The following is a 27,131-nucleotide window of genomic DNA, read 5'->3' as shown; positions in this document are numbered from 1 at the left end:
TCACTGGAAGTCAGGGAAGCAGATCTGTACAAATGTACCGTCGCCGTTTCAGGTGTGTGATGAGTCTCCGAGTCCAGGATTCGGTTTCAGACTTTGTTTTTTTTTGAGCCGCGATTTTGGTTCGTACCTCGGTTATGGGTAAATTTAGACTGATGAACCTAACAGGACTTTAAATGAGCGATGGCAACGTAGGATTCGTTTCTCTAATGGTAGTCTTGGTCATTTTTTATTGCCCCCCAAGCTGATGCACTGTCAATAAATGTCAGATAAAACTTTACACAAGGAGAAAACGGACAATTTTGTCACTTCAATCTGATGGAGTTGATGATGAAAAGTAATCTGTATGTATGGCACACTATGTATACTAAACATACATTATATAACTTGGATACTTTGCACATTAGCTCCTGCATAAATGATACAGCTCTGTACATCTTGGTGTGACACATTGCACATATTTTATCTTTCAGTGATTCCTGCACTTTACATTACATTTGACATTACATAACCTTTCTCCTCGTTTTTCTTTTTTTTGCTCTGTTCATTATCGTGTGTGTGTGTGTGTGTGTGTGTGTGGAAACCAACTCGGCAATAAACTCGGCAATCAAATTAGCTGTTTTCATTTTTCTCCACCTCCAGCCGCTGACAGTTAACTGCGTTACGGGCGTGACGGGTTTCGGAATTAGTGGAGCAGACAAGACGAAAGACGCGTGGTGAACATACATTACTCTCGTACTTTCGCTGTGATAGTAAATGTCGGAACTCCGGCTCATACTCGGCACGTACAGGGAGAAGCTTCTGTCTGAGGCTCACGCTCATTAGTCACCAGTGGTCACTGGCAGCGGACACGCTCATTATGTGCTGCACTGCGTTTGTTCCCCAGGTGAACACTTGGACGGGAGAACCACGCTTTATCTCCCCAGCAGCTTTTTCTACCGCTGCTCTCTCTCTCTCTCTCTCTCTCTCTCCCGCCTTTGTCTCATGCCTGAGCATCCCTCCTTTGCACAGACTCACGAGTGCATGTTTGATTAATACGCGATTAAGGATGGTTATTTGTTCAGCCCCCCCCCCCCCGGCGGATCGGAAATATGATATTTTAATAAGAGGAGCACATAGTCAAAGATGTCCAAACTGACAAAGGCTGCTGGGTCACTGTTTGCTTTTTTGGGGTTGTTGACTTCCTAACTGTCACAGAACGACATCACGCCGTTCTGGGTGAGCGCGAATTGGTAGCCTCCTCTGCAGCATCGGGGGAATGATGCGATCCGTTGAGGAGGAGGAGGAGGAGGATGAGGATGCACGCTTGGATCCTCACGCTGTGTCCACAGGAGGAGCACAACTGTTTTCTGCAGCTCCAATTTTCGAGAAAGACAAAAGCAGTCATGTGCGGCATTCTTCGTCCGGTGGCTAAATACCAATGTCAAACGAAGCGGCATGAGGGGATGTTTGGGTTCTGGGAGATAAAGAGGGGGTGAGAGCGAGCCAGTTTTGTTATTCGGAGAATAAATCAGTGGGAACTATTTCAGTGAATAATAACAATTTGTGCCAGACATTCCCTGGTTCTGCTTTCTCAGATCTCGGGGTGGTAGATGGAATATCTCTCTGGGTTTTCGGGGGGTTTGGTCAAAACCACAATAAGACATTTCAAGGGATCGGTCTGGATTCCAGGAAACTGCAATGAGCAAATAGTGTTTATATTTTGGTGTTGCACGTGACAGAGACTAAAGGGCTTGGGTTATAGACTAGCCCAGCATCCACGGCATTGAATTTCAAACCACGTGCCATCGCTGAGGGGAACCCACGAGATGTTAGATCAACTTTGCTTTTCTGTTTCTGCACAGTCACCACACACACACACACACACACACACACACACACACACACACACACACACACACACACACACACACACACACACACACACACACACACACACACACACACACACACACACACACACACACACACACACACACACACACACACACACACACACACACACACACACAGGCGTTCCACTCGGCTGAAAACAATCATTGACATCAACCTTCTCTCCCGTCTCAATGGCTTCAAAGACAGAAGAAGAAGAAGACGAAGTTGGGAGTGGGTTTGATCTTCGTTCAACCATAAATATCTGTTCCGACCGTTGTTGCTCTGGGGGGCTTCTACAACTAAGACAGGCAGTTAAGTTTCAGAGGTGGGGCCCGGAGGTTTTTAAAAAAAAGAAAAAGCTGAGGGGACTGGGGAGGGGGGGGGGGGGGGGGGGGGGGGGGGTTGCGTGATAAATATTCAAGAAACTGTCGAGCCCCCATTGTTTGGGAGTGCAATTACACGAGCCCGTGACAAGCAGCGGTTCATAATTACAGTCGTATTACTTTCCCATCAGCACTTGGTGCACTGTGTGCTTTTCACATCAACTCAATCAAATGTTCCAGCTTTAAAAAGTAGAAGAAAAACGCCCGGCAGCATCCTCAAGACAAGCGGCTACAGCAAAGAGAGAGGTCGTGACCTTAACCAAGGCTCGTTTCAAGATACAGCTTCTATATAGACCAGAGCTGCGACACGTGATCCATTAGTATTCCACTACTACGTGAAGGGGGGGGGGGGGGGGGGGGGGGGGGGGAGTCACGATTGTCTGATTTCAGCTTCTTAAATGTGAACATGTTCTGGTTTCTTTGCTCCTCTGTGACTGTGAACTGAACATCTTTGGTGTGTGGACCAAACAAAACATCATGTTTGGGGGTTTTGTGGGAAACAGAATCAACGTTTTTCACCTTTTCATGACATTTCATGGACCAAACAACTAATCGATTAATCGATAAAGAAAATAATCATTAGTTGTAGCCCTCTATATACATATATATATACACATACATATATGTGTGTGTGTGTGTGTGTGTGTGTGTGTATATATACATATATATATATATATATATATATACATATGCATACACAAACATTGGAGAACGGTGCTTGGAACAGTTTGTCAGGTGATGCTTTGGCTCATGTGGGGGTCGCCATCGCATTGCAACAGGCAACCACTCATGGGCACGTCAAGAGTGCTGGACTTACCGCTGGAGCTCTTGCCGCAGATGAGGTGCTGGTAGGGCTGCAGCAGACCCCAGAGCTCAGAGTCGCCGTTGATGGCCTGCTCCAGCGACTCCAGCGTGAACTTGGGCACGCCGTTGTCGCGCTCCAGGAGCGCGCTGCGCAGGACGCGGCCGAACACCTCGCGGAACAGGCTCTCCATGCAGGCGGTGAGGTAGATGGCGGCGTGCTCGTGGACCCTGAGGGCCACGCGGCTCTCCGCCATCCACCTGAAGAACTTGCCCACGGAGAAGACGAGGCCGCAGCGCAGCGACTTGCCGCGGCTGAACCTGTCGCCGGTGCTCATGTTGTACAGGGAGAGCGCGCCCAGCGCCGCCGTGATGCAGTTGACGGACAGGGTCCACGACAGCACCGCCTTCACGGCGCTCTGGACCTCGTGCTTGGTGCACTTGGCGTAGCGCAGGCTGAGCCGCTGCGCCTCCCGCGCCACGCGCACCAGCGCGCGGCTGACGAGCGCCGAGAGCCGCGCGAGCACCTCCGGCGGCGGGTTGCCCGCCATCAGCTCCTCGTCCTTCCTCAGGGCGCCCTCCACCTCGCCGAGGCTCCATGGCGCGTCCTCCAGCTCGGGCAGCTTGGCGCACTGGCCCGCGCACTCCAGTATGTCCGTGTCCTCCGCCAGCACGGTGTTGACCGTGTCCAGGCTGTTGTGTCTGCTGTGCATGGATTCCGTCAGATGCCAGCAGTTGCCCCCATGCGCGAACGACTGATGCGTGTCGGAGCAGCACAGCGACACGCTGGAAGACCTGACCGAGTCCGCGGCTCCACCATAACCAGAATCAAGCGTTAAATCCTCCAGCGTCCTCACGACTGTCTTACCCTTGCCTGCCATAACTGCACCGCATACTGTTAGGTATGCTTGGGTCTCCCGATTAAAAAAAGTGCCTTTTGCCCCCTCACACACACACACACACAACAAATATACACACACACACACACGCGCGCGCTGCAGTCAGGCAAACCTCCACTCGGAACGACGCGGTCCAACTAAAAGCCCACGTTGTTTTGGGTTACGTGTATATACTAGGCATTACGGTAACAGCGCGCAAGAACTGGTTTCACAACAAAAGCGACGTTCTGCCGAGCAATCTGTCAAATGGTCAATCAGCCTATCATTAATCAATATATGCTGAAATATACAGAAATGAGACAATAGGAATAGGAAATTATTTCTCTACGTCTCAAGTCATATCAATAAACTAATTTCTGTTTATCAGAGGTTTGTTTCCTGTGAAAATATAATCCAATCTTATTTCCCATGGTGGCGCGTTCATGTTGACATTTTATTCTGAAAACCGGATATCGCCGACCCTGCATGTCGGCTCGTTCGCTCGCGTCAATGCGATCTACCGTAAAGGCCAGAATACGGGGGCACTCCAGATTTCGGCTCGTTTGACCGGACTGTCGGTTGACTTGACCGCAGCTCTCTCACCCGGAGTCAACGCGTGAGGCGACGGGCGACGGCTCCACCATCCCCTCCGTCTCTTGGGCCTCTATCTTCACCGAATCACCGGATGTCATCGATATCTTCTCGTCCGCAACTTCACACGGGTAACCCTGACAGCGCAACTCCGCAACAGGCGGAGAGGGCTGTGGTGGAGGGGGCGGGGCCTGCAGCTCCCGCGGGCTGAAACCCGCCAATACGCATCGCCACCCGGATTTGATTGACACCTACCTGTCACACCCCCCCCCAAACACACACACACACACACACCTGCTGCTGCTGGTGCAACAGCCGCAGAATACGGAGGAGGGGTGCACGTCATCATGTGGGTCGTGCAGCCGCAGTGACGTGATCGTGACAGTGTGAGGATGAGACGTGGTGGATCCCCACTGAGGCAACACATGGTGGGAATGGGACGATTGATGACACTGATTTTATTCATTTTATCTCCACCGTATGAAATTCAAAGGGTGGCTATAAATCACACGTGACACAAACAAAAACAGAGTCTCTTCTTAGTACAAATCATTTTTCTGTGTAACTGTAGATCATCCTAATGTGTTTCCTTCTATTTCATTCCCGCACATCACTATGATCATATCAGCCCATCTTTAGCTTAGTAGGTTACACCACTGGCCGTGGTACACAAGGTGGGGTGGTCGATTCCCAGTTAGGAGTAGACTAAAAATGTCATGATATGTAAAAGGTTATTGTTAATCACATTGAGCAAAAGTAATATCAGCTGAGGAGCATCTTTGTCACAAAAAAAGAGGCTATACTTTGTTATTTACCGTAGAATCCTAAATGTAAACACACATATTTTCATGCACAGCTGTAGAACTGCGGATGACAACAACAACTTCCACTTTAGGGTCGTCATTTTTATGGCTGACGCCTCAATCGGCTGTGATTATTCTGAATGGGTTGAAAAGGGGATGAAGTCACACAGTCCCGGGTCATGCAGTGGCAAGCTGTTATTTTCTAGAGGCCAACCAACAGGGGTCCGCCACTAGAGGGTAAAGTGCTGCAGGGGGAAAAAAAAAAAGTAGCTTTATTGAGGGAAATCCTGAGCTTTGATGTCGGATCCCTATAAATATTTCACTGCTCGAAGCTCTGAGCTTGTTCCAAAACACCAAGTGATGCTACAGACCCCGCTTCAGTTCCTTCTTCATGGGGGTTATAGCAGCACCTCTCCATCATCCTCATCCTCCATAATACAACATTATACGTCAGACCATTTAAAAGAAGTGAGTGAGACGGATTGTGAGGACGTTGAGAGGAACAGTTGGCGGAATGATGATTCATCCGGTTCTGCCGGGGCTTCTCCTTCGTGCGTGTGAGCTGGACCCACCATCTGGCCACGCTCCCTGTGCCACGGCCAGGGGCCCCTTTCATATGTTCTTTGCATGACCCTGCACTATAGACCCACATGCCAACACTGGGGGGGGGGGGATAAAAAAAAAATGACTTCACTGGAATTTGGAGAAGTGACGTGTGACGCACGGTCTTGCAAAAGTTATAGACAAAAGAAACAAATCTTAATCTTATTGTTTTAGCTGACATGATAAAAACAATAAAACCGCCACACTGCAAGATGTATGTTATATCTTCTATACTATATACTATATGTTATATCCATATATTATTAGTATCAAGACCCTCCACAGAAACACACAGGGCCTCTGAATACATTTTTGAAAATGTATGTTGTGAGGTTCCACACAGGAAAATGAATGACTGATTTCATTTTTGTCTTTAATTAAGTGATGCTGAGTGATTTTTTTAACTGCACATTTCGTCTGTACGTGAGCAGACGTCACCATCAGCACGTCCCCAGCCCTCCTCCAGGCTGCAGAGACACGAGCCGGGGTTCATCATCATCTCCCCCCCGGCAGCAGTGTGCCACCACGGGCTCTTGATGCAGTGCAGCAGCAGAGATCTCGACGATGACTAACCCCTGGTGAGAGCGGTGGAGGTGGGCAGCTGTCAGCTGCCTCTCTACGTGCACTGTGGTCCTCCAGAGCTCGTCCTCACTTAACAAGCCTTGGTTGCCTGGTAACAAGCAAGAAAGAGGATCATGAGTTTTCCTGGCGAGATGATAGATTATTTGTGTTATGCCAGCAAAATGGATGTATCACATGACCACACTTAAAGGCTACTTAGTCATTTTGTGCAATCAGGTTTTGCATAATTCATGTAATCATGTTCTTTAAAGATCTCCCTTTGTGCTATGTGATCATGTTTACAGTATACTGCTTTATTTTTATTAGCCTACATGTTTTTGCATTTAATGTATTCTGTCTGTAACTCACTGCAGTTTAAATGACATTTGATACTTCTAAAACCAACAGGGACACAATAACAATAATCATGATTATAAGAAGATGAAAAAAAAGAAAAATAACACAAAATTTCTGAAGAAGAAGAAGAAAAACATCACCGTTCTATGAAAAATATTGAACCCATACATGGTCGAAAGGAAAATAAAAAGTACAACAGTGGTGCCCGTGGGGTGATGTTATACTGCCACTCGGTGGTCAAAACGTGGTACTACGCCCATTTTTCCCAAAGCAGCATTTCACGTCTTGCATAATTGCATGTCTGATTTTATGTAAGAGAATATTGTGACGCATTTTCAAAAAAGGATATTATCAACTAGTGTAATGGCACAAACGATTTTCGACATTCGTTCATACACGTTTGTAGTAATGTTGATGGTGATTTATTATTCCCATAACCTCTTGCAACAACAAAGTAACTTATGAGTGCTTCATATTGGCCTGAGGCATAAAATGGCATTGAGATGGATTATGGAAGAAACTCAAGACGAATACCTTTTTGTATGTGTTGTGCTTTTATAATAAAGGTATGATTATATTATAAAATTTAATGCAACAAAATGCAGTTGCGAGAGACCAAGTTCTGAACGTCAAATCAGTCCAAATATATAAGAGTTATGGCGAAACTTCACCAAATGTAATATACGTTTTCTCTCCAGACTCCTGAAGTATAACTCCTCTGGAATCGGCTTACAACAACTAGTACACTGCTGCTGCGTCACACATAAAAGAAACTATAATAACAATATTTTTTTAACAACCTGCACAAATTATTTCTGACTGCATGTGTCAAATGTGACTATTGAGAGAGAAAAGTGGGAGATAACAATGGCGTGGGCAACAATAGTGTACTACACTACGACCCCCCCCCCCCCCCCCCCCCCACAAACACACACACAAGCACACACGGTGACGCGTGAGCGGCTCATGCTCGACTTCATGTGCTCATCCGGGTACTTTTGGGAACTAATAAGAGGCAGCCTACAGGGCGGAATTGTTTTTGTTTTTTTCAAGGTAATAACATTCTGTCCCCCCATCCCCAAACAACATGTCTAAGTGCTCATTCTTCATTTTAATGAATAAATAAGTTTATTATTGACTTGTTGCTTTACTTGTAGTGGGAAAAAAATACCAGAGAAAAGTAACATTTTAATGTAGTTGCATTTTTTTCTTTATGGTAGAGTTTCGTAAATGTAAGATCTGAACCATAAGAGGTCAAAATTCAGTAATATTAGCATGTATTAATCTTTCTGTATGTGCATGTAAACCACTCTGTTTCCGGGGGCAGCCAGCGAGAGCACGCTGCAGAAACGTGACCGCGCTGGGACAGCCCACGCAGGCGCCGCGGACCAATCGCAGGCCGTTGTGCGTGTCCGATGGGGCGGGGTCACGGCTTTGTAGTTGTGTCGGGGGGCGGGGCGAGCGGCTATTCGCGGACGTCGACACCCGGACAAAAACGTTTTCCCTGACACCGCCTCTCACAACATCCGCCCGGCAAGCGACGGGAAGACGGGTCGCACGGAACCGCGGAGCTATTCTGTCAGCGAAAGGAACCATCCAGCTCGAGCTGCGACGACGAATTTCGACGGTATCACCGCCAGAATCTGTTTTTACATAACCAGCTTTTTCCTGGTACTCGCGGCAGCAGCATCCAACCACCGTGTCGTGTGGTCGTCAGCGGGCAGCAAACTAATCAAAGTACAGGCCAGTTCATTTCCTGTATTTCAGTTATACACGGGTATTTAACAGGGGAAAAATCGTATTAGTACGTGTGCGCGTTCATTTCTGCGGTTTTTCCTTGCGCCATTCAGAACAACAAGTTATACAACTAGCCCAGTTTTCACTGCGCCTCGGCGACGCGCAGGTCCTAGAGCCCGCCCTCCCGCGTCGCGCTCTCCTCTCTCTGAGGCCAGATGGTTCCGCAGCAATCCGCCTCCAAGTTCTTCGACATTATGGAAAAGGTTCTGTTAGAACAAGGCTAATCTGAGAGAGAAGCGACCCGCATCATTGAAAACACAAAGGAGAGATTTGCACACGAGGACTTTTTTTTTTTGATTCAAAACACTTGGATTCCCACGTTTTTGTTGTTGTTGTTGTTGTTTTGGAGTCGGGTTTGAAGAGGAGCGATCGGAATTTAAAAAAAAAATTAAAAAAAAGGACTCATTCAAAAAAGGCTCGTCCAGTCGAGTAATGGTCATTAATACGATCCACTGGTTCAGGAAGGGCTTGCGGCTCCACGACAACCCGGCGCTCAAGGAATCTGTGCAGGGAGCGGATTCCGTCCGCTGCATCTACATCCTCGACCCCTGGTTCGCCGGATCGTCCAACGTCGGGATCAACCGGTGGAGGTGAGCAGGCGCACACGCACACACACACACACACACACACGCACACACACACACACACACACACACACACACGTGCACATGCACATCCTAATGCACCTAATACAGCAGCTGCACCATATGCTGCGTGTTGCGTCAGTCCCACTGCTTTGCAGAAATATGCAGAGACAAATGCGAATGATGCTGTTTATTGTATGCAGCAGGCGTTGGGGGGGGGGGGGGGGGGGGGGGGGGGGGCATTCCAGTTCAAATTTAGGGGGATGCAAAAATATGCATGATATTTGAATCAGTGGGTGAAAATGAATCTGCATCATTTTTTAAATATTGTTGGTCCAACAAAATGTGAAACATTTGCTGGTTTCAGGTTTTGAATCACGTGAGGACCTGTAGGTTTTCCTTCACTTACATGATGGCGAATTTCATATATTTTTGGTTTTGGACTGACAAATCTCACTTAAGTCTGTAGGAAACCCTGCGACACACATATTGTCATAATTTTTCATAATTATGATTGATTGTGGAGCAGGTTCATTCTTGACATCTGAGCGATCATGACATGATATATTTTGGAATGAAACGAAGTTAGAAATTAAATTCATCTTTTGAATTAACGTCCATGAATTGCTAGCCAATGGGAATATATATATCTGTATATATCCCTACTCAACTAATCTTTGTTCTGCGTGACTAATCCCAGTGGATTACCCTCCTCCATTACATCCTTAGCCAGTGCTTCATTCAACTGTGATCTTTACCACCATGAAGATATAATTGAAACATCAATTATATCTTCAGATACATAATCAAACCAGGCAAAAATAAGTAATGGGTGGTGACGACCCACACGATTTCATAACATCACTTTTCCTCCGCCTGAATAGATGAGTGAGGATCTCAAAATTGGTAAACAGTCATTTGGTGTGTTGGTCCTTTCCTCCCCTGCGAGACTAAACTTTATGGAATAATTTGGTGAAGATGGTTTATGTGTCTACACATGGGGCATCAGATTACAGCATCAGTTTCCAAACACTCTCTCTTTCATATTTAATTTCCCCTGGATTAGAGACCGTCACCTGGCAGACATTTTATTTTTTGGGACTACGCATCCTCTGATACAAAAGCTTTACAGTCAGGCAAGTGTGTGTGTGTGGGTGTATGGAGCTTTCCACACCCATGTGACAGAGATAAGAGAACGGACCCTTAAGAATAATGGAACTGTTTTCCAACCTATAACCCACAGTCATTGTTATCCTTCAGTGTTACATGACAGGTTTTCTCAGCTGGCATCTTTTTTTTTTTTTATACCCAGCATGCTCTCTGACTCAGTCGCACAGTCCCATTGACGCTCGCTAAATAACTGCTCCTGTGAGGTAACTACAGGAGCAGTTATGTGTGTGCACATGATGCAGAATGAAAGAGCTCCTGAGTTTTTACAGAACAGCCGGTGTCTCGTCGGATCTTTTTTCCTTCCTCTACTGCTGTGCACCCTGGGTAATATTGCGGGCCCATGCCGTCACGGGAAGGGTAGGGCAGCAGTAGCCATGGCGTGCCCTTTTATGGAGCATCCATGTTATGCTTCTGCAGTTATGTAACGTCAGCCAGGGCTGATGCAGCACTCACACGTAGATCACTCTGTGATATGACCCTATTTGTTCCCTTTACCTCATTTTTTTCTTTGTATGCACATGTAAATAAAACAAAGCCTTTAATCTCCAAAACGGTTGGAACATATATAAGAAACAAAAGAAATGTAATAAGAGGATTAAACCCATTTCCCCCCCACCAAAAAAAAATCTTTAGAGAGTCTCCAGTTGAGATTCATGAGTGGTGCACTAGTATACGGTCGAACTGAACGTCTGCCTGAATAATAATGTGCTACTGTGGGTAGATAAAAGAAAAAGAAGATCTTCCAGTGTTCATTCCACAAAGTGAAACGCTCACTGTCGTGTGCAGCTTCTATCATCGTAGATCTTTCTATTTGACATAAACTGAGCAGCCCTGCTCCTTGAGATCTAGTGAGCGATCTTGAGGGAGTGAGGCGTCCGGTCATATAATCACAATAACTACCCCACACACACACGTGACGTAAGTAGGTCAGTGTGTCTGCAGTATACCTTCCACCCTCCTCGCCTTTTTTTGACCTACTTCTGTTCCGCTCCCCTGCTGCTGCAGGAGACCATGACTATCTCCGGTGCTCATCACCACTAACTGTGAGCTCTAATCCCAACAACACTGAACCATCCATCTGATATCCATTTGAACAGCTCATATCTGAAACCGTCGCTGACTGTGCTGCTGGGTGGGCCGCCGCGACCTTGACGTAATGTTGAAAGGAAGTTCACGAGGATGTAATTAGAGTGGAGTCGCTCCATAAAGGGGGTTTGTAACAAGTGGGAGGGCGGGAGTGTCCACGCCACAGGAATAATGCAGAACAGACACGCAATTTTTTTTATAGAACCTAAAACGGTGCATGGTCCAAACTCCCCAGATGAACAGAGATTAAGATCGCTTGCAGTGACCTTGGAACAGTGAGTGACCTCGAACTGAAGCCACGGCCCGGCGCGATGAATCCGAGTAAATCAAGAAGCAGAAAAAAATCCACTCGTGGGAAATGTGAGGGGTAAATGGTGTGGGCGCTTACTCGTTATCAGGGGGTTTATATATATACGTAGGCCTCTGTCTTCATTCTCCACAGGAGCCATTTGTGTCTTTGCTTTTCAAAAGACATTAGCTTTAAGAAAAAAAAGTCACATCATTGATACATAATGGTAATAAAAAGGGAGACAGTGAGACGGTGCTCCCACAACACAGAGCCAAATGGTACAGGAACCTTCTGCCTACGAGTTTTGGTTCCCATAGCAACAGCGCGGGAAGCAACGAGTTTTGGTTCCCATAGCAACAGCGCGGGAAGCAGCATGTTACTGCCGCATGTGTGTCTGCACACACACATGTGGACCTATTTTTCTGGGCAGATAAAAACAGAAGCAACTTATGGAAAATTAAGTAATGGCAAAACTAAATGACTAAATTGTTAAAAATCGCTGTCGTGGTTATATTCTCTTCTGTTAGGTCAGCGTGTTTTTTTCCTTTCATTGACGTCACTCACAGCGATGATTGAACCCCCGTGGATACACTCATCCACTGTCTCCATGATTCAGCCTTCCCTTGTCTTTTTTTTTTCCAAAATGACTGATGAATCAGGGTGTTGTTTGGTTTCCTGTCGCCTCAGCACAGAAACCTGGCCACATATGGTTCATTCATGCAAAGTGGAGGTTAAACCGGGTCATTATCACGACTGTTGCCGGGTAGAAGTTATATAATTTAGGGCAACAACGTCAGCTCGGTGCTGATGGATGCCACAGTCGTCCGTGTCGTCTTCTGTCGACAAAAAAACCCTGCAGAATTCTTCAAATTAGGTCACAGACTTGTATGAGCGTCTGCTTCGTGTCGGCGTGTTGCGCACAGTGATATTGTACTTTAAGAGTGGGAGGTTTCGATTAGAGTTTGGTGCATCAGAGAGCTGAAGAGAAACCGCTGCTCTAGTTTAGTGTGTCAAGCTCAAGCCGAAATATTCAAACGGAATACGTCAACTGTCATACATTCGATTGCAAGGAGGGAACATGCGGTTCTTTTTCTCAGCTGTGACGGGAGTGATCGAGAGTTGGCGTCATCGCAACGTATTTCTGTTTGTGTCCGGAGTTTTAACCTCGCTCTGCTCTTGTCGTCCTCCAGGTTCCTACTGCAGAGTCTCGAGGACTTGGACTCCAGCCTCCGCAAGCACAACTCCCGTCTGTTCGTCATCCGAGGCCAACCCACCGATGTATTCCCCAGACTTTTCAAGGTGACGTGATGTGACATGCTCATCCGAGAGCACCAGGGTGCCCTGGACCCCAAAGTATCATGCCATGTACTTAACCTGAATTTCATTTATTAATTTTATTATTTTGAATTCCCTGTTCTCCAGGAGTGGAACATCAATCGTCTGTCTTATGAGTACGACTCCGAGCCCTTTGGGAAAGAGCGAGATGCAGCCATCAAGAAGCTGGCCTCTGAGGCCGGAGTGGAGGTGACGGTTCGCACCTCCCACACGCTCTATGACCTGGACAAGTGAGTGAATGTCACCCTAGCAACCCTATTTCATCCATTTTAGTTTATTTGACATGAAAATGTAACTTTATGTACGAGGTCCTTGACTCTAGTCTCTTGTGATTTCCCCTCCGCAGGATCATAGAGTTGAATGGGGGTCAGTCCCCTCTCACCTACAAGAGGTTCCAGACCCTCATCAGTCGCATGGACCCGGTGGAGTTGCCTGCCGAATCCATCACGGCTGAGATCATGGGAAAGTGCACTACGCCGCTGTCCGACGACCACGACGACAAGTTTGGGGTCCCGTCCCTGGAGGAGCTTGGTCAGTGAAGCCCCCGCAGTTGTCTTTTAAATGTTGAACTGAAAAGAAGGAATTCAGAAGTACAGGCTGAATTTTAATCCTTTGTTTTGATGTTTTTTTTCTCTGCAGGATTTGACACTGAGGGTCTGTCCTCAGCTGTGTGGCCGGGGGGAGAGACGGAAGCCCTCACGCGACTTGAGAGGCATCTGGAGAGGAAGGTCAGTGAGAATCAGGAGATCTTTTTGTCTGTTTTTGTAAACTAGACTTTTAAAAACCTTTTTTGTTTTATTCCCTAAGTACATTTGAATGAACTAGTTCTTCCAATAATGTGTCTTTTTATCATGGGAAAACCTTGCTGTCATGTATTTTAACATCTGATCTTTTTTTGGACTGTTTCCATCAGGCGTGGGTCGCCAACTTTGAGCGTCCCAGAATGAACGCCAACTCGCTGCTCGCCAGCCCGACGGGCCTCAGCCCGTACCTGCGCTTCGGCTGCCTCTCCTGCCGCCTCTTCTACTTCAAGCTCACCGACCTCTACAAAAAGGTACGGCATTGAGCATTTTCCTCCATTTGCCTCTGAATATGCAGAAATCTTTGTAACTGAATTGGTAATTCATGCCGTTTTTTCCCCAAACCAGGTGAAGAAGAACAGCTCCCCCCCTCTCTCACTCTACGGGCAGCTGCTGTGGCGCGAGTTCTTCTACACGGCGGCCACCAACAACCCGTGTTTCGACAAGATGGAGAGCAACCCCATCTGCGTTCAGATCCCCTGGGACCGCAACCCCGAGGCGCTGGCCAAGTGGGCGGAGGGCCACACAGGCTTCCCGTGGATCGACGCCATCATGACGCAGCTGAGGACGGAGGGCTGGATCCACCACCTGGCCCGGCACGCCGTGGCCTGCTTCCTGACCAGAGGGGACCTGTGGATCAGCTGGGAGGAGGGCATGAAGGTACACCTGGTTCATGTTACACCATCAGATAATACCCTTTTATTTATTTATTTTCACCTTTTTAACACAATGCTTTCGTTGTTTGTGTGTTCAGGTGTTTGAGGAGCTGCTGCTGGACGCCGACTGGAGCGTGAACGCCGGCAGCTGGATGTGGCTCTCCTGCAGCTCCTTCTTCCAGCAGTTCTTCCACTGCTACTGTCCCGTGGGTTTCGGCCGACGCACGGACCCCAACGGAGATTACATCCGGTGAGTTTACCTGATTGGCCTGTGAACTACCACAGTGGATTGTGCTATATTTATGTTTGTCATAGAGAAGTTAACATGCTCACTAAACCTCCTTCTTCCTCTCCTCACTCAGACGCTACCTGCCCATTCTGAGGGGGTTTCCAGCCAAGTATATCTATGACCCCTGGAACGCTCCGGAGAGTGTACAGAAAGCCGCCAAATGTGTCATCGGAGTCCACTACCCGAAGCCCATGGTGAACCATGCAGAGTCGAGCCGCCTCAACATCGAGCGGATGAAACAGATCTACCAGCAGCTCTCCTGTTACAGGGGCCTCGGTGAGGACGCGGCAAAGACACAGGACTCAAACGCTTGAATATTAATATGAGGCAGGAACAACACACAGATGGGATCAACACTGAATTTTCCTTACTTTCCTTTGGTAGCAGGCTGTAGATATTTGGACATATAGCGTATAGCAAAGGAACTAATCATGGGATTACTGCGTGAAAGAAAGTGAGTTATGACAGTGATGCAAGTTTAAACATCTTTAAGTTCCCAGGCAGGTGTCGACATCCAGATTATAAAGAATCAGTCACCTCGTGTTTTTGTTTATTTCTAAATAATCCGAGTTTGAGTCCGACTGTAAAAACCCTCAACTTGCAGTGACTTGCAAGCTGGCGTGATCATGACTTGTTACCGTTTGTCTGTGTCCTCAGGCCTTTTGGCAACAGTTCCCTCAAACTCCAACGGCAACGGTGCCGGCGAAGCGTCGTCAGACGGGATGGGATTCAACGCCGAGGCTACGCGTGATTCTGCAGCTGCGTCCAGTAAGTGACACAAGTCACACTCCTCCTCTTACTCCAAACTTCTCATAACTCTCTCTCTACTCGAGTTACGTTTAGCAAGAAGACTAAGACTTTTGTTGTTTTTTCCAGGCTATCAGATGCCAGTTCACTCCCAGGGAGACTGGCAGAGCGGGGTCATGATGTACCTGCAGGGGGATCAGCAAAGCAGCCTGGGTACACATCAGCAGGGTGAGGACCAGATACTTAATGGATTATATACTCGCCCCCCTTGTCTGTTCCTGAGTCTTTTTTTTTTTTTCCACCTTCATGTTTGCTCTATGAAATAATTTGTATTCCTTTAATCTCCCCTGTGACCTCCAGGTTATGCAGGCACCAGCTCCAGCATGATGTGCTACTCTCAAGGCTCCCAGCAGATGCCCAGATTCCCTGAACACCACTCCACCACTCCGGGCAAACGCCACAACGAGGACTCTGGAAACGGCAAAAGCTCAAAAGTCCAGAGACAGAGCGCGCACTAGAAAAAGGTCAGTTAGAAACGTAAACCAAAACCTATTTCCTACCTGAAGATTCATAGCAGGCAAAAATAAATTAATATATCACAGTAAAAAGTTAATCAACCCCTCAATTGGAAACTTATTATTCTAATCATCGTTTTTTTTTCCCTTTCTGTCTCCACACAGGATCGTCTGCAGGCGTACGGCGAGTTTACAGCCGACACAAAGCGGACGCTAAAAGACTTTCATTTCAGTTGCACGATCACCGGAGGAGCACATTCACGAGTTTATAAAAAGTTACTCAAGTAACAAAGACTGTACATTGTCATTTGGACTTTGCGGCCTGGCCAGTGTTATACGTCGCTGGACGAGGCCGTGACCCTGCGCTGCGTCTTGGGGTTTAATATTATTGGGACGAACGTTCCTTCTGTACATAGTGAATTTGCTAATTTCCTCTCACATACAACTTGTAAATATTTGGATATTGTATGTGTTTTTCTCTCTTTGTGTAGACCCCGCACCCTCCTCCCACCCCATAGACCCACTGATATATTTTTGATATGAGAAAATAATTATTGATTATGGATCTTTCTTTTTGGAAAAAAAAGTCAATAAAAATTGAAGCATTTATTCCATTCCTGAAACAAAAAGATGAGAAATCTTGTTTCTCTGCTAAATGCTGTCGTCATTTATTCTACTACTGGCCGATGTTTCTATCAGCAGAAGTGTTTTGATCAGTTCCTTTCTGTATCCGAGTACTAGGCGGCTCATTTTTACTCCATACCACTGTAGAGGACAAGATCTGTATGACATTAACTATCGACTTATTGCCCTTGTCGGTTTTTTTTTTTTTGAAAAAAATGTTAGGAACAAGGAATAAGTCTTCATATCATGGTGGAATTCTCAATAAATGTACCACTGTGCTCAATTCATTAAAACTGGGTTGAATATACAAACTGTTTCTGTCATGTTTTTTTTGGTGCCTAACTGTCCAAATATTAATCTATTGAAATTTAAAATTACAATTAGATCAGCTTTGTTTCTGTGTAAAATAAAGACTTCACTAAAGATTGTCATCAGAACAAAAGAAATAACATTTATTGTTCGTCAGTTGCGTTCAGGTACCACAATCAAAGTTACACAAGCGATGTCTTGGCACTCATTTCTGTACAGTACTTGGTTTATTTCCTGACCCTGAGAAAGGTTTTTTTTTTTAAACAGTGTCATAGTTTCAGAAGAGCTCTCAGCAGCAAATCCAACGACCAGGATGAAGGCCATGTTCATTTTTGCATTACTGGAGGTTTGATTGTGCGTTTTGATGAAGATGAGAGTCTCAAATCCCCTCACACAATCCCATCATACACAGCGTAGTGCAGAATCTCCTCACATGCTGACGTTCAGTCCTCCGCAGACCTGATCGGAGATACGGGGTTGAAGAGTGGCCTCTGCCGTCTGAGGTGCAGTTTGGCGTAGCTCATCTCAAAGTCCTTCTTGGTGCCGACGATGACGTCCAGGCTGCCGGAGCGCACGTCGTACCCGTAGGAGGCCAACTTCTGGATACGGTAGAGGACGATCTGCGTGGTGAGCTCCAGGACGTTCGGAGCTCCCTTCACCTGCTCCGCGCTCACTCCGACGTCCATCAACCCCTGGAAGCGCGCCACCAGCGTGGGCAGGGAGTAGTACAAGACGGCCGGGCAGCGGATCACGATTTGCTTGAGTTCGTCCGCGGAGCAGGCGAGCGCCCCCTCGACGTAGGCCAGCGCCTGCCGCATGACTTCGGGCTTCAGCTCCGCGATGGAGGCCCTGAGGCTGGAGACCAGGCTGAGCAGCTCCTCTGTGGTGAGGCCCTGCTCCGTGAGGAAGCCCAGACTGTCCCTCCAGGCCTCGGCTGGCCGCAGCAGGATGCTCGGGTTCTGGCTGAGCAGCTTCTGCAGCCAAACGCGCACGTTGCCCTCGTCGCCGCCGAGGTCCAGGTAGATCTCCCTCAGCGTGTGGATGACCTCCCGGTTGCGCTCCACGGGCTGACTGAAGCTCTGCGGGGCGCTCGCCATCAGTTTGCCGATGATCCGCTTGCTGAGGCGGAGGCTCTGCAGGTACAGGATGTTGGCCCGTTGGTTGTCGTGGTGAGACGATGTGAAGAAGGAGGCGGGGAACTTCTCGATGATGCTCATCAGCTCGCGCCTGTTGGGGCACACGGACACCCAGAGGTCTCTCTGGGCGGCCACGTCCTCCGGCCGACACAGGACGGCCTCGGGGTGGGTTTCCAGGATGCGGGCGATCGCCGTCGTGTCTCCGCCCATGTCCCTTAGCAGATCAGCTGTTTCGGACACGTACGCCGATGTCTCGGACAGGACCCAGCCCTTGCACTTGCGCACCCTCCGCACGTCCACCGACAGTTCATAGAGGGAGTCCACGGTGTGCTGGTTCTCCGGCCTTTTGTCGGGGGGAGCCGAGGTGAAGGTGGAGGCCGAGGGAGGGAGGAGCAGCCTCATCCTCTGACAGGAGGCGCACAGGGAGGCGGTGGTGACACGGAGCATCGCCGACAGTGGATCTGCACTTTGGAATAAAAGACCAAAGATCTCTGAACAGGCTGAGAACAATGAGAAAATCTATAAAATCAAATTCAATTCAATTCTATTTCACTTATTGCAGTGCCAAATCACTACATTCGCTACCTCACAGCAGCGGTTCCCCAACTTGTTTATTAGGTACATCTTGATAAAGTTTATGCAGACTGATACAACAGTCTTGTGGGGCAGCACGTTTCATTACTGGGCAATCTGAAGAACATTGTACACAATATTTTGATTGTATATAAGGTGGTTTATAGAAAGGAAACCAGTTAATATTTGCATTTGTCACTTGATTATCTGGGACAAGTGAATGTTTTGGTTTTCAGATAAATCTAAAGGGAGGCTGGGAGTTCCTGCATGACAGAACTCTCTGTCCTACAATAATAATAATAAAAAAATATACAAAGTGCTTCACAAGTAAGAACACAAACATATCATAAAAACACTAAACGCGTGACAGAAATTCAAGCACGTCACACAACCATAGACATAATAAAAACCCACAATCAGGAAAAAGTGTGCGAAGTACGATTTAATAAAGTTTTATTTAAAGGAAGCTAATCACCATCGTTTTTGATTTATAGGACAAATTCCCTCAACTCAAAGCAAAAATTATTTCTCTGCAGAATCAAATAACCTAAAAGCCAATTTCATGCTTCTCCTTTTTTCTTTTTTTTAAACGAAAGTTGTGGTTGATGCATGATGCATGTCAGCACATTGTCTCAACTGGAACTGAGTGTTCTGGTACAACGCCTTGTCCTCAGTTTACACTGTACCTTTCTACAGGCTGATGCATGCTGGGTAGTAGACACACAGGCTATGTAACAGCGACATAACACACACAAACACACACACACGAATAAATAAAATACTTGCAAAAACACAGAGAATCGCTGTGTATATAAAACGACTGATGGAAAAGAAAAGAAATAAACAACCAATGGTTAATAAGTTATTACCAGATGGAGAGACACGCTGCAGCAAAGGAGGACTCGGCTTTAAAACACGCCCACTGCTCCGCTTTCATAACCGGAGCGGCGCGGAGGGGCGGAGTCAAGGAGCCGAAAACAACTGCGCACATGAGCAACATGTGACCACCCCGCCCCCGCCGGAGCAAGAGAAGGGGGCGTGTCGAGGTGAGTACGTCCGCGACCGAGATCACTTTGAAGAATGAGCTTGTTCATTGGTTCACTGCTTTGCGCATGCGTGTTGTTGTCGTGTCGCCTGGAATTCAAAAGATGGCGGGCAGCGACGTAATAACATCTCATGTGTAATTTGGTTTTACACTTTTAAAGGGTTTAAATGCTGCGTTTAATTTGGCTACGGTTACGATTTGGGCAAGGGACTGCCGAAGGATGGATGATACTGTAATGATGTAGGTAATAAAGTCTATTAAATGTCAAAAATCAAAAATATATAGCAAAAAAAAAGCTAAAAACAAGCTAGTTGATGCATGTTAGCTTAGCTGTCGTCTGTTTGGAGTCTGGACCCACTCAAAAAATATACATAACTTTGTTTTTTATCAACAACAACTTCATCTTTATAATGTTTCATCACTTTAATAGTGTTTGACTTTTCATAAGTTTATGTCACTGTCTCATAAAAACATATTTTTGAGCTGAGAGGAAATGGCGATTTAACTTACCTGTTACCTGGATCTGTCTGTTCAGAACTACAACTCCCAGGTGCACCAGTTGTATTGAATTTTGAAAATTGTTTAAAAATTGTTTTACTAACCCAAAAACATATGTAATGAACATAATAGTGCATTTCTTTGTCTCTAATGGCTTTTTTTGATAACAAAATTAATACATATTTCCATATGCCCCGCTTATGTAATATATAAACAGTGGTGGTATACAACTACATTCACTCCAGTAGTGTACTTGAGTACAATTTGAGGTTCTTATACTGGACTTGAGTATTTCCATTCTCTATTACTTTTTCCTTATAATCTGCCGCGGTTCTGTGAGACATATTTAATCCTAATCTACAGATCCTTATGGCCATTTATGTCTTTCGTCACCAAATGTAATCATTCAGTCATACAGTTTATGATAAAGGGAAGGGTTACCACTTCGATATTTTTTTTATTGCAAGAAATAAATGACGTGCAGTTATTATTTTTTAACGCACACAACAGTGGGATCTGTGACGAAATGAAGCCGATGACAACAATGCACAAAAGTAAACACAATAAACATGAAATAGTTTCATTATACAAATTAATTTTTTTCTTTTGTCTGCACACAGGTAACTGGAAAAAAAGATGAAGACCTGAGCTACTTCTGCAAACACTGTGATGGGTGAGTAATAATCATTTTGTGCATATTTAGATGGATACTTTCATAAAGTATTTCAAAGATAGTGATGGGTCTTTGTAGTGTCTCTTGGTCCTTCATAAAACCAAATACAAAAACAGAATCCCTCAGTAGACAAACATTCACGGTTTTCTATGTGGAAAGGTTAAAGGTGAAGTGAATGGTCATAAATACTTAAAAACAGTATTCAGCATAGCATGCTACAGTCTATAAATCTATTGTCCACATTAAAATGGTGACACTGTAACGTGGCCTGTAACACTGTGCTGCACTGCACCGTACTGACCACACGAGGTCACTGTTCGTCCTGGCTTCCCTCCTCAAGTGTAGCAGCTGCTTTTTACATGAAGTACAAGAACAACAACAAAAGGAAAGACATGACTAAAACTGAGGAGAAGAACTGATTTCATTAGATCACTGCTGCATTCTTGAAGCGAGTTCATCGTTTTCATCTCATCAGGGTGTCAGACTCTTCAGGATAGTCTTCACTGTTTTTGTGTCAACACATATGTAACATACAGGAGTCTTACTGTATCACTGTTAGTTCATTTTGAGTCATTTCAACAGCAGTGAGACTGTGTCTATTCATAGCGCTTGTCATTTGTTGCCCCTCTCTGCTGATGGACACAGTTGTCCCCCGGCCACCGGCAACCGAGGAGGGCGCCTTCCATTATACTGGGGCCACCTGCCGTCCTCATGTTGGGCACAGGCATGTTGCAGCAGAGCTCAGTCCACTCTGGGGATGAGAGGCAGACATGAAGAATTCTCACAGGCTTTAAGACTTGTTTTGTGGTACTTTAAGGCCACAATTAGAGTCTGAGCTGCGGCACATTTAAAATAAGACTGAAATATAACCCCACCCGGGAGACTTATGAGTTATCTGCAGCAGAGCAGCGCCCGTAGGTTTATCCGAAGAAGGCGGCGGCCATTTAATTGGGATTCTCAGACTGCACCTGTTTCTCCTCGTCACTCAGCTCATCTCCCTGGAAATTGCGTTTGTCCCTTTTCCCACTGATAACTCAAGACGTGGGAAACATACACTCTTGACATCGGTGTTTAAATGTTGCCTCGCGGGAGCAATTACGTCTTAATCCCCCTCAGCGCTGCAGGCAGAGATCCCCCGATAGCAAGAATGTGTTCATTACGTTCCGATGAGGCCGGAGCAGTTAAGCTCATCTCGCACGTCATGTTCATTTTTGGCGCCTGTCTTCCTTTAAGTCTTGCTTGTCTTTAAATTTATAGTAAACAAATACCAGTATTCAAGCTCTCTGACTGATATGAAAAAAATATCTTTACAAAATGCAATTGCTTTATATACTGTCTATAAAAACAGATGAAATAGTGTAGATAGTATTTTTTTGTCTCAAAAACAAATATAAATGAGCCTTGAATATCTCGGGCCCGGGATATTCCAGGTATTAGCTCAATTTGGAAAATACAACAGCTGTAGCTTCCCGTCATTAAAAAACCCCACGGGGCTCTGACGTACTTAACAGATCGCAAGTTGCTCGGTTAATGGAAGTTCTTAGATGCCGCGGCTTTTAAACTGCCACGATGGATTAGCGAGTTCCACCAAATGACGGTCCCAGTGGGACAATTCATCCACCGCCCCCGTGGAAAACACAGGAACAGATCCACCATTTTGGCAAAGAGTTGTTTGTCCTCTGTATTTCTGCTCCTGCATTTCTTTCTCTTGTCAGAGCGGGCGCCTCAGGCGGCCTTTGAAAAGTACAGTATGGATGTGTGTTGTCTATGTGACACTGTTTTGTGGCACTGGAAAGCTCAAGTGTGTTTGTTGTCTCTGTGTGTGTGTGTGTGTTGTCTGTGTGCATCTGTTGTGAGTCAGAAATAGTCTCTCATCTTGTCCTTACAAAGGAATGAGGAGCCCTGCAGGGTCAGAGTAGATGGCAGCGGGTCTTTAGGGGATAAGTGGGGGTGTGACTGACAAGACTCGTTGAAGGAGAAAATAGACTATTCCATCTGTCTCAAAATCCGCCCTGCTGCTGACCCACACTCCGGAGACTGTGGTCGTCAGCCCACGGTCACATGGTCAAGGCAAACCCTTAAAAAGCCCCTGAGCGCAAATGCCCGAGACCCCAGTCAAGTCTCGGTGATCGTTCCGCTCCCTCTTCCCTGTAAAAGCCTCCGAGGTGCCGTCATGTCAGACACTGAGGAAATCGTGGAGGAATATGAGGAGGAGGAAGAGGAGGTGAATGAGGAAGAAGAGTTGGAAGAGGAAGAGGAGCAGGATGATGAGGAAGAAGCAGAGAGGAGAGAAGAGAATGAGCAAGAAGAAACGTCCAAACCCCGACACAAGACGACCTACGTGCCAAATATTGCTCCTCCGAAGCTCCCTGACGGCGAGAAGGTGGATTTCGACGACCTCCACCGCAAGAGAGTGGAGAAGGACTTCAATGACCTGCAGTCGCTGATCGAGGTGCATTTCTCCAGCCGCCAGAAGGAGGAGGAGGAGCTGGTGGCGCTGCGCAATCGCATCGAGCGCCGCCGCGCCGACCGGGCGGAGCAGCAGCGCGTCCGCACGGAGCAGGACCGCGAGCGGCAAGCGCGGCTGGCCGAGGAGAGGGCGCGGCGCGAGGACGAGGCGGCCAAGCTGCGCGCCGACGAGGAGGCCAAGAAGAAGAAGACTTTCACCAACAAGTCCTTCGGCGGCTACCTGCAGAAGGTGGACCAGAAGAAGGGCAAGAAGCTGACGGCGCGGGAGGAGAAGAAGAAGGCCCTGCTGGAGCGCAGGAAGCCGCTCAACATCGACCACCTGAGCCAGGAGAAGCTGGCGGAGAAGGCGCAGGACCTGTGGCAGTGGCTCCACCAGCTGCACGCCGAGAAGTTCGAGCTGGCCGAGAAGCTCAAGAGGCAGAAGTACGACATCTACGTGCTCCGGAACCGAGTCGCCGACCACCAGAGGGGCTCCAAGGCCTCCAAGACGTCCCGCGGCGCCAAGGGCAAGTCTGGCTCCTGGAAGTGAGGGTCAGAGTTCATGTTGTTCCTGGACTATTTCTGCCCGCATTTACAACTTGTATCATAAAAGCTATCCAAGAGATTTGGGTGTAGGTCGAGGGGAACCTCCTGGTTCAGGGCCCCCGGGGGACTGAGGTGAACGAAGCCACAGCAACATCTTGAATGACATCCGATAGTTCTGTTGAGATAAAATAATCATCTTTGTTTACCAAATCGTCATGTTCATAAGCCTTAGTTGACGAGTTTATTAAATCTGAATGTGTGGTGGTTTTATTTTTACTGCTCCACCAGAGTACCGCTTTGTGTTTTATTTTGTTCTCGCAAACTACAAGAATTTTCACCGACGCAGTCTTTCGCGATTAGGCTTCATGTTCCCACGTTTATTCCTTTAACATTTTCTTCTGAGGCCAAAAACTGAATTTGTTTCCAATAAATCAACTTATTTTAATTTCGAGTAACGCTGTTTTCATACTTGGGCCTTATCTAAAGGGATCTCAGTCTATTGGGACTTTAAACTCTTGCTGATTCCTTTTCACCCTTAGAAACCTCTTGTAGCAGTTTTTTGAAAAAGGAAGCTCTGTAACTTTTCTCAACACTTAACTGAGTGACTGGTTGAGAGCAGCGTGGGTGGGGTTTCTGCTCAGTGGTTTAAAACAGGTGTTGCACAGCTGATTTTTTTTTTGTTCCAGAGCTAAATTGGTCTCAGGACGAGAAGTGTTGAGCCCAAGACTTTGCAGAGTGGATGAAGCGTTCATATCTCTATAGTACCAGAATGAAAAATTCCCAGATCTTAATAGATTTAATTAAGTTCAATTTTTACGATCAATCAAATCATGCTTCATTTGTTTAAAACAATGATCAAATGGGAACATTCTAACTACAAACTGAACATCAGGTGGATGAATACTGTTTATTTAATTTCTAAAGACTATGTTATGTTTTCCTTTTTCTCTTAAATAAAAGCAGATATGCCATGAAATAATTGCATCAGTAAACTGAAGGTATGCCATGATTTGTCTTTACATCCACTGTAGACCAAAAATATCCTCCTGCTCTTTGGTCAATTCCATGTAATGTACATAGCAGTGACATATCGTATCCTCTAGGTGGCACTAGAACACTAGTTCGTAGCATACACACGTTTCAAAGCACTCCTGGAAAAAAGAAGCTTTGCACCGTCAAATGTTTCTTTATGTATATATGAGGTGCATATTTGTTTTTATTTGAAAAATTACCTCAGGCACTCGAGTTTCTTTTTATGCCACTGGTTTGGCTATATGCATATTTAAACTTAAAGTGTAAAGCCTTTATATGTAGAGATGAGACAATTAATCGATTACTGAATTAATCGCCAACTATTTTGATAATAGATAAATCGGTTTGAGTTGGTTTTAGGGGGAAAGAAGTCATAATTCTCTGATTTCAGCTTCTTAAATGTGATCATTTTCTGGTTCCTTTGCTCCTCGTGACAGTGAACTCAAAATATTTGGTTTATGGACAAAACTAAACATCATCTTGGGGTTTGGGAAACATGATCGACATTTCATTGACCAAATAACAAATCGATTAGTCGAGAAAATACTCGACAGAACCGTTAGTTGCAGCTCTATTTATATCCACAAAGTAAAACTATGTTGTGACTCCATAAAAGCCCAACATAAGTGGGTACAGACTTGTTGTCTTTAATACCACTTACCCACTTTTAGTTCACGGACAGAGGAAAGTCAGTGAAACATATTGCATCTGTAAACTGTGTTTGTCAGACGAAGCTGCAGGTAAATTTCTCCCCCTGGAGTTTTTGTCTCTCATGCTTGGACTGCCGATGCCTTTCCGCTGTTTCGCTCTCGTGGCCGCTATGAGCCATGAAAGCCTTCCAGACATGACAGTATGTCAACAGGTTACCATAGAGACAGGGAGAGGCTGTCTGTGTAATCAGGTCTTTGTACCCCCCGCCGCCCCTGCAGCCTCAACACGCCCACTCGCCCAGCATCCCTCTACTTCAGCCTTAAAAGTGTGGGTGTCTGTATTGACGATGCTGTGAGAAATGCCCGACTTTGACAGCGTCGAGGCAAACAAGAGCATCGATCGACCACACGACGCTGCGCCGGGGAACAAGATGTTCCCAAATCTGAGCTGTGGAAATTAATTTGATAACAAGTTTTTTTGCTGCTCTACAGTGGTGGATCACAATCAATGACCGAAAGAAAACATGCATGTCACGGTGATTCGAATGGAGTTGACACTGATATCAAAAAGGGTGTGTGTGTGTGTGTGTGTGTGTGTGTGTGTGTGTGTGTGTGTGTGTGTGTGTGTGTGTGTGTGTGTGTGTGTGTTCGTGCGTGTGCGTGCGTGTGTGTGTGTGTTCGTGCGTGTGCGTGTGTGTGTGTTCGTGCGTGTGCGTGCACCAGTAACAGCAGCTACAGGGTCATCGAGGGGGCAGCTCTTTGTCAGCTCATTAATATCCAGACAGAGACCAGAGAGTAATGTAAGCTCCGCATGATTGACGGTTCCCGGACCACAATTTGAACTGTCATCAGAAACAAATTATTTGGTTTGGTTGTTTCCATTGAATGTCTGCATTGCAATTTGAGTGATGCTGATCCGCAGCTGGAATTCACTCGTCAGTTGTCTGTTGTTTTAAAACTGGTGTGATGGATTTTGATGGACACTGAAAAGGTGTCTTTTAAAATCCCCGTTGTCCTCCTAGGAACAGGATTAGAGATCTGGCAAAAAAAAAAAAACACAAAACAAATAGCCTGTGTCGAAAATCCACATAATCCAGATATCTGACCACGACTGAGTCTGTCAGCAGCCGCCTTGCGTATTATAGACATAACGACGTGATACTTATTAAACCTTCAGTCCCTGTCCAAGCCCTTGAGGATGTCTGCACACTCCAAAGTGAATCTTTATATCAGCAAGTGTTTGCTTGTATTAAAAACACAGTTTATACATGAAAACTCGTCAAACTGCACCTACACCTGCAAACATGCACCGATTGGACGGTACTAGCTTTCAATCAAGTATCTGTATCCAAGCCCCCAAAGGCACACTGTCATTCTGTATTGAAGAAGACTTGAAGCTAGACACGGAAACATTAACTCCTCATGAAAATGTTTAATTTTCTCATAGACCTTCTATAGGAACAACCAGTGGAGTCGCCCT

At 46.2% G+C, this 27,131-nt stretch overlaps 5 protein-coding genes across 17 annotated transcripts in view; 3 read left to right on the top strand and 2 right to left on the bottom strand.

Annotated features, from left to right (window-relative positions):
- The window catches only part of btbd11a (BTB (POZ) domain containing 11a), a 106,844-nt gene extending 102,313 nt beyond the window's left edge, over nt 1-4,531 (bottom strand). For 2 of the 4 annotated variants that reach the window (XM_035648914.2, XM_035648920.2), the window contains exon 1: nt 3,073-4,531. In XM_035648914.2, coding sequence (XP_035504807.1) covers nt 3,073-3,937 — 865 coding nt within the window. In that variant the 5' untranslated portion in view covers nt 3,938-4,531. The remainder of the gene's footprint in view (nt 1-3,072) is intronic. The other 2 variants (XM_035648883.2, XM_035648894.2) reach the window with 2 other exon arrangements.
- A 3,788-nt stretch (nt 4,532-8,319) lies between these two features.
- On the top strand, nt 8,320-17,048 carry cry1a (cryptochrome circadian regulator 1a). Its single transcript, XM_035621590.2, has 13 exons — nt 8,320-9,236; nt 12,966-13,074; nt 13,198-13,340; nt 13,457-13,641; nt 13,750-13,838; nt 14,024-14,164; nt 14,259-14,570; nt 14,665-14,816; nt 14,929-15,131; nt 15,513-15,623; nt 15,732-15,830; nt 15,963-16,126; nt 16,283-17,048. The coding sequence occupies exons 1-12, from the start codon at nt 9,079-9,081 to the stop codon at nt 16,118-16,120; spliced, it is 1,860 nt and encodes a 619-aa protein (XP_035477483.1). The 5' UTR covers nt 8,320-9,078; the 3' UTR covers nt 16,121-16,126; nt 16,283-17,048.
- Nucleotides 17,049-17,172: 124 nt separating this feature from the next.
- LOC118292969 (transcription termination factor 2, mitochondrial-like) lies at nt 17,173-19,767 on the bottom strand. Of its 2 annotated transcripts, none has more exons than XM_035621596.2 (2): nt 19,629-19,767; nt 17,173-18,647 (listed from the first exon to the last, which is right to left on the bottom strand). In XM_035621596.2, the coding sequence occupies exon 2, from the start codon at nt 18,631-18,633 to the stop codon at nt 17,494-17,496; it is 1,140 nt and encodes a 379-aa protein (XP_035477489.1). In that variant the 5' UTR covers nt 18,634-18,647; nt 19,629-19,767; the 3' UTR covers nt 17,173-17,493. The 2 variants fall into 2 exon arrangements, with proteins under 2 accessions (XP_035477489.1, XP_035477488.1); XM_035621595.2 differs by having other exon boundaries at nt 17,173-18,652; nt 19,629-19,759.
- On the top strand, nt 19,742-24,966 carry tnnt2c (troponin T2c, cardiac). 5 transcript variants are annotated; one of them, XM_035621602.2, is made up of 3 exons: nt 19,742-19,805; nt 20,923-20,975; nt 22,837-24,966. In XM_035621602.2, the coding sequence occupies exon 3, from the start codon at nt 23,149-23,151 to the stop codon at nt 23,971-23,973; it is 825 nt and encodes a 274-aa protein (XP_035477495.1). In that variant the 5' UTR covers nt 19,742-19,805; nt 20,923-20,975; nt 22,837-23,148; the 3' UTR covers nt 23,974-24,966. The 5 variants fall into 5 exon arrangements, with proteins under 5 accessions (XP_035477495.1, XP_035477492.1, XP_035477491.1 ...); XM_035621599.2 differs by lacking the exon at nt 19,742-19,805 and adding an exon at nt 19,972-20,044 and having other exon boundaries at nt 22,843-24,966; XM_035621598.2 differs by lacking the exon at nt 19,742-19,805 and adding an exon at nt 19,978-20,044.
- LOC118292860 (liprin-beta-1) overlaps nt 19,961-27,131 on the top strand; it is an 81,137-nt gene continuing 73,966 nt past the window's right edge. For 3 of the 5 annotated variants that reach the window (XM_035621589.2, XM_035621585.2, XM_035621588.2), the window contains exons 1-2: nt 19,969-20,044; nt 20,923-20,975. The gene's annotated coding sequence lies outside the window, so the exon portion shown is untranslated. Of the gene's footprint in view, nt 20,049-20,922; nt 20,976-27,131 lie in introns of all 5 variants that reach the window. The other 2 variants (XM_035621587.2, XM_035621586.2) reach the window with 2 other exon arrangements.

Source organism: Scophthalmus maximus, chromosome 12 (assembly GCF_022379125.1).
Source record: "Scophthalmus maximus strain ysfricsl-2021 chromosome 12, ASM2237912v1, whole genome shotgun sequence".
Lineage (NCBI taxonomy): Eukaryota > Metazoa > Chordata > Actinopteri > Pleuronectiformes > Scophthalmidae > Scophthalmus > Scophthalmus maximus.
The sequence above is the reverse complement of the archived record's forward strand: the minus strand, read 5'-3'. Positions and strand labels throughout refer to the sequence as shown.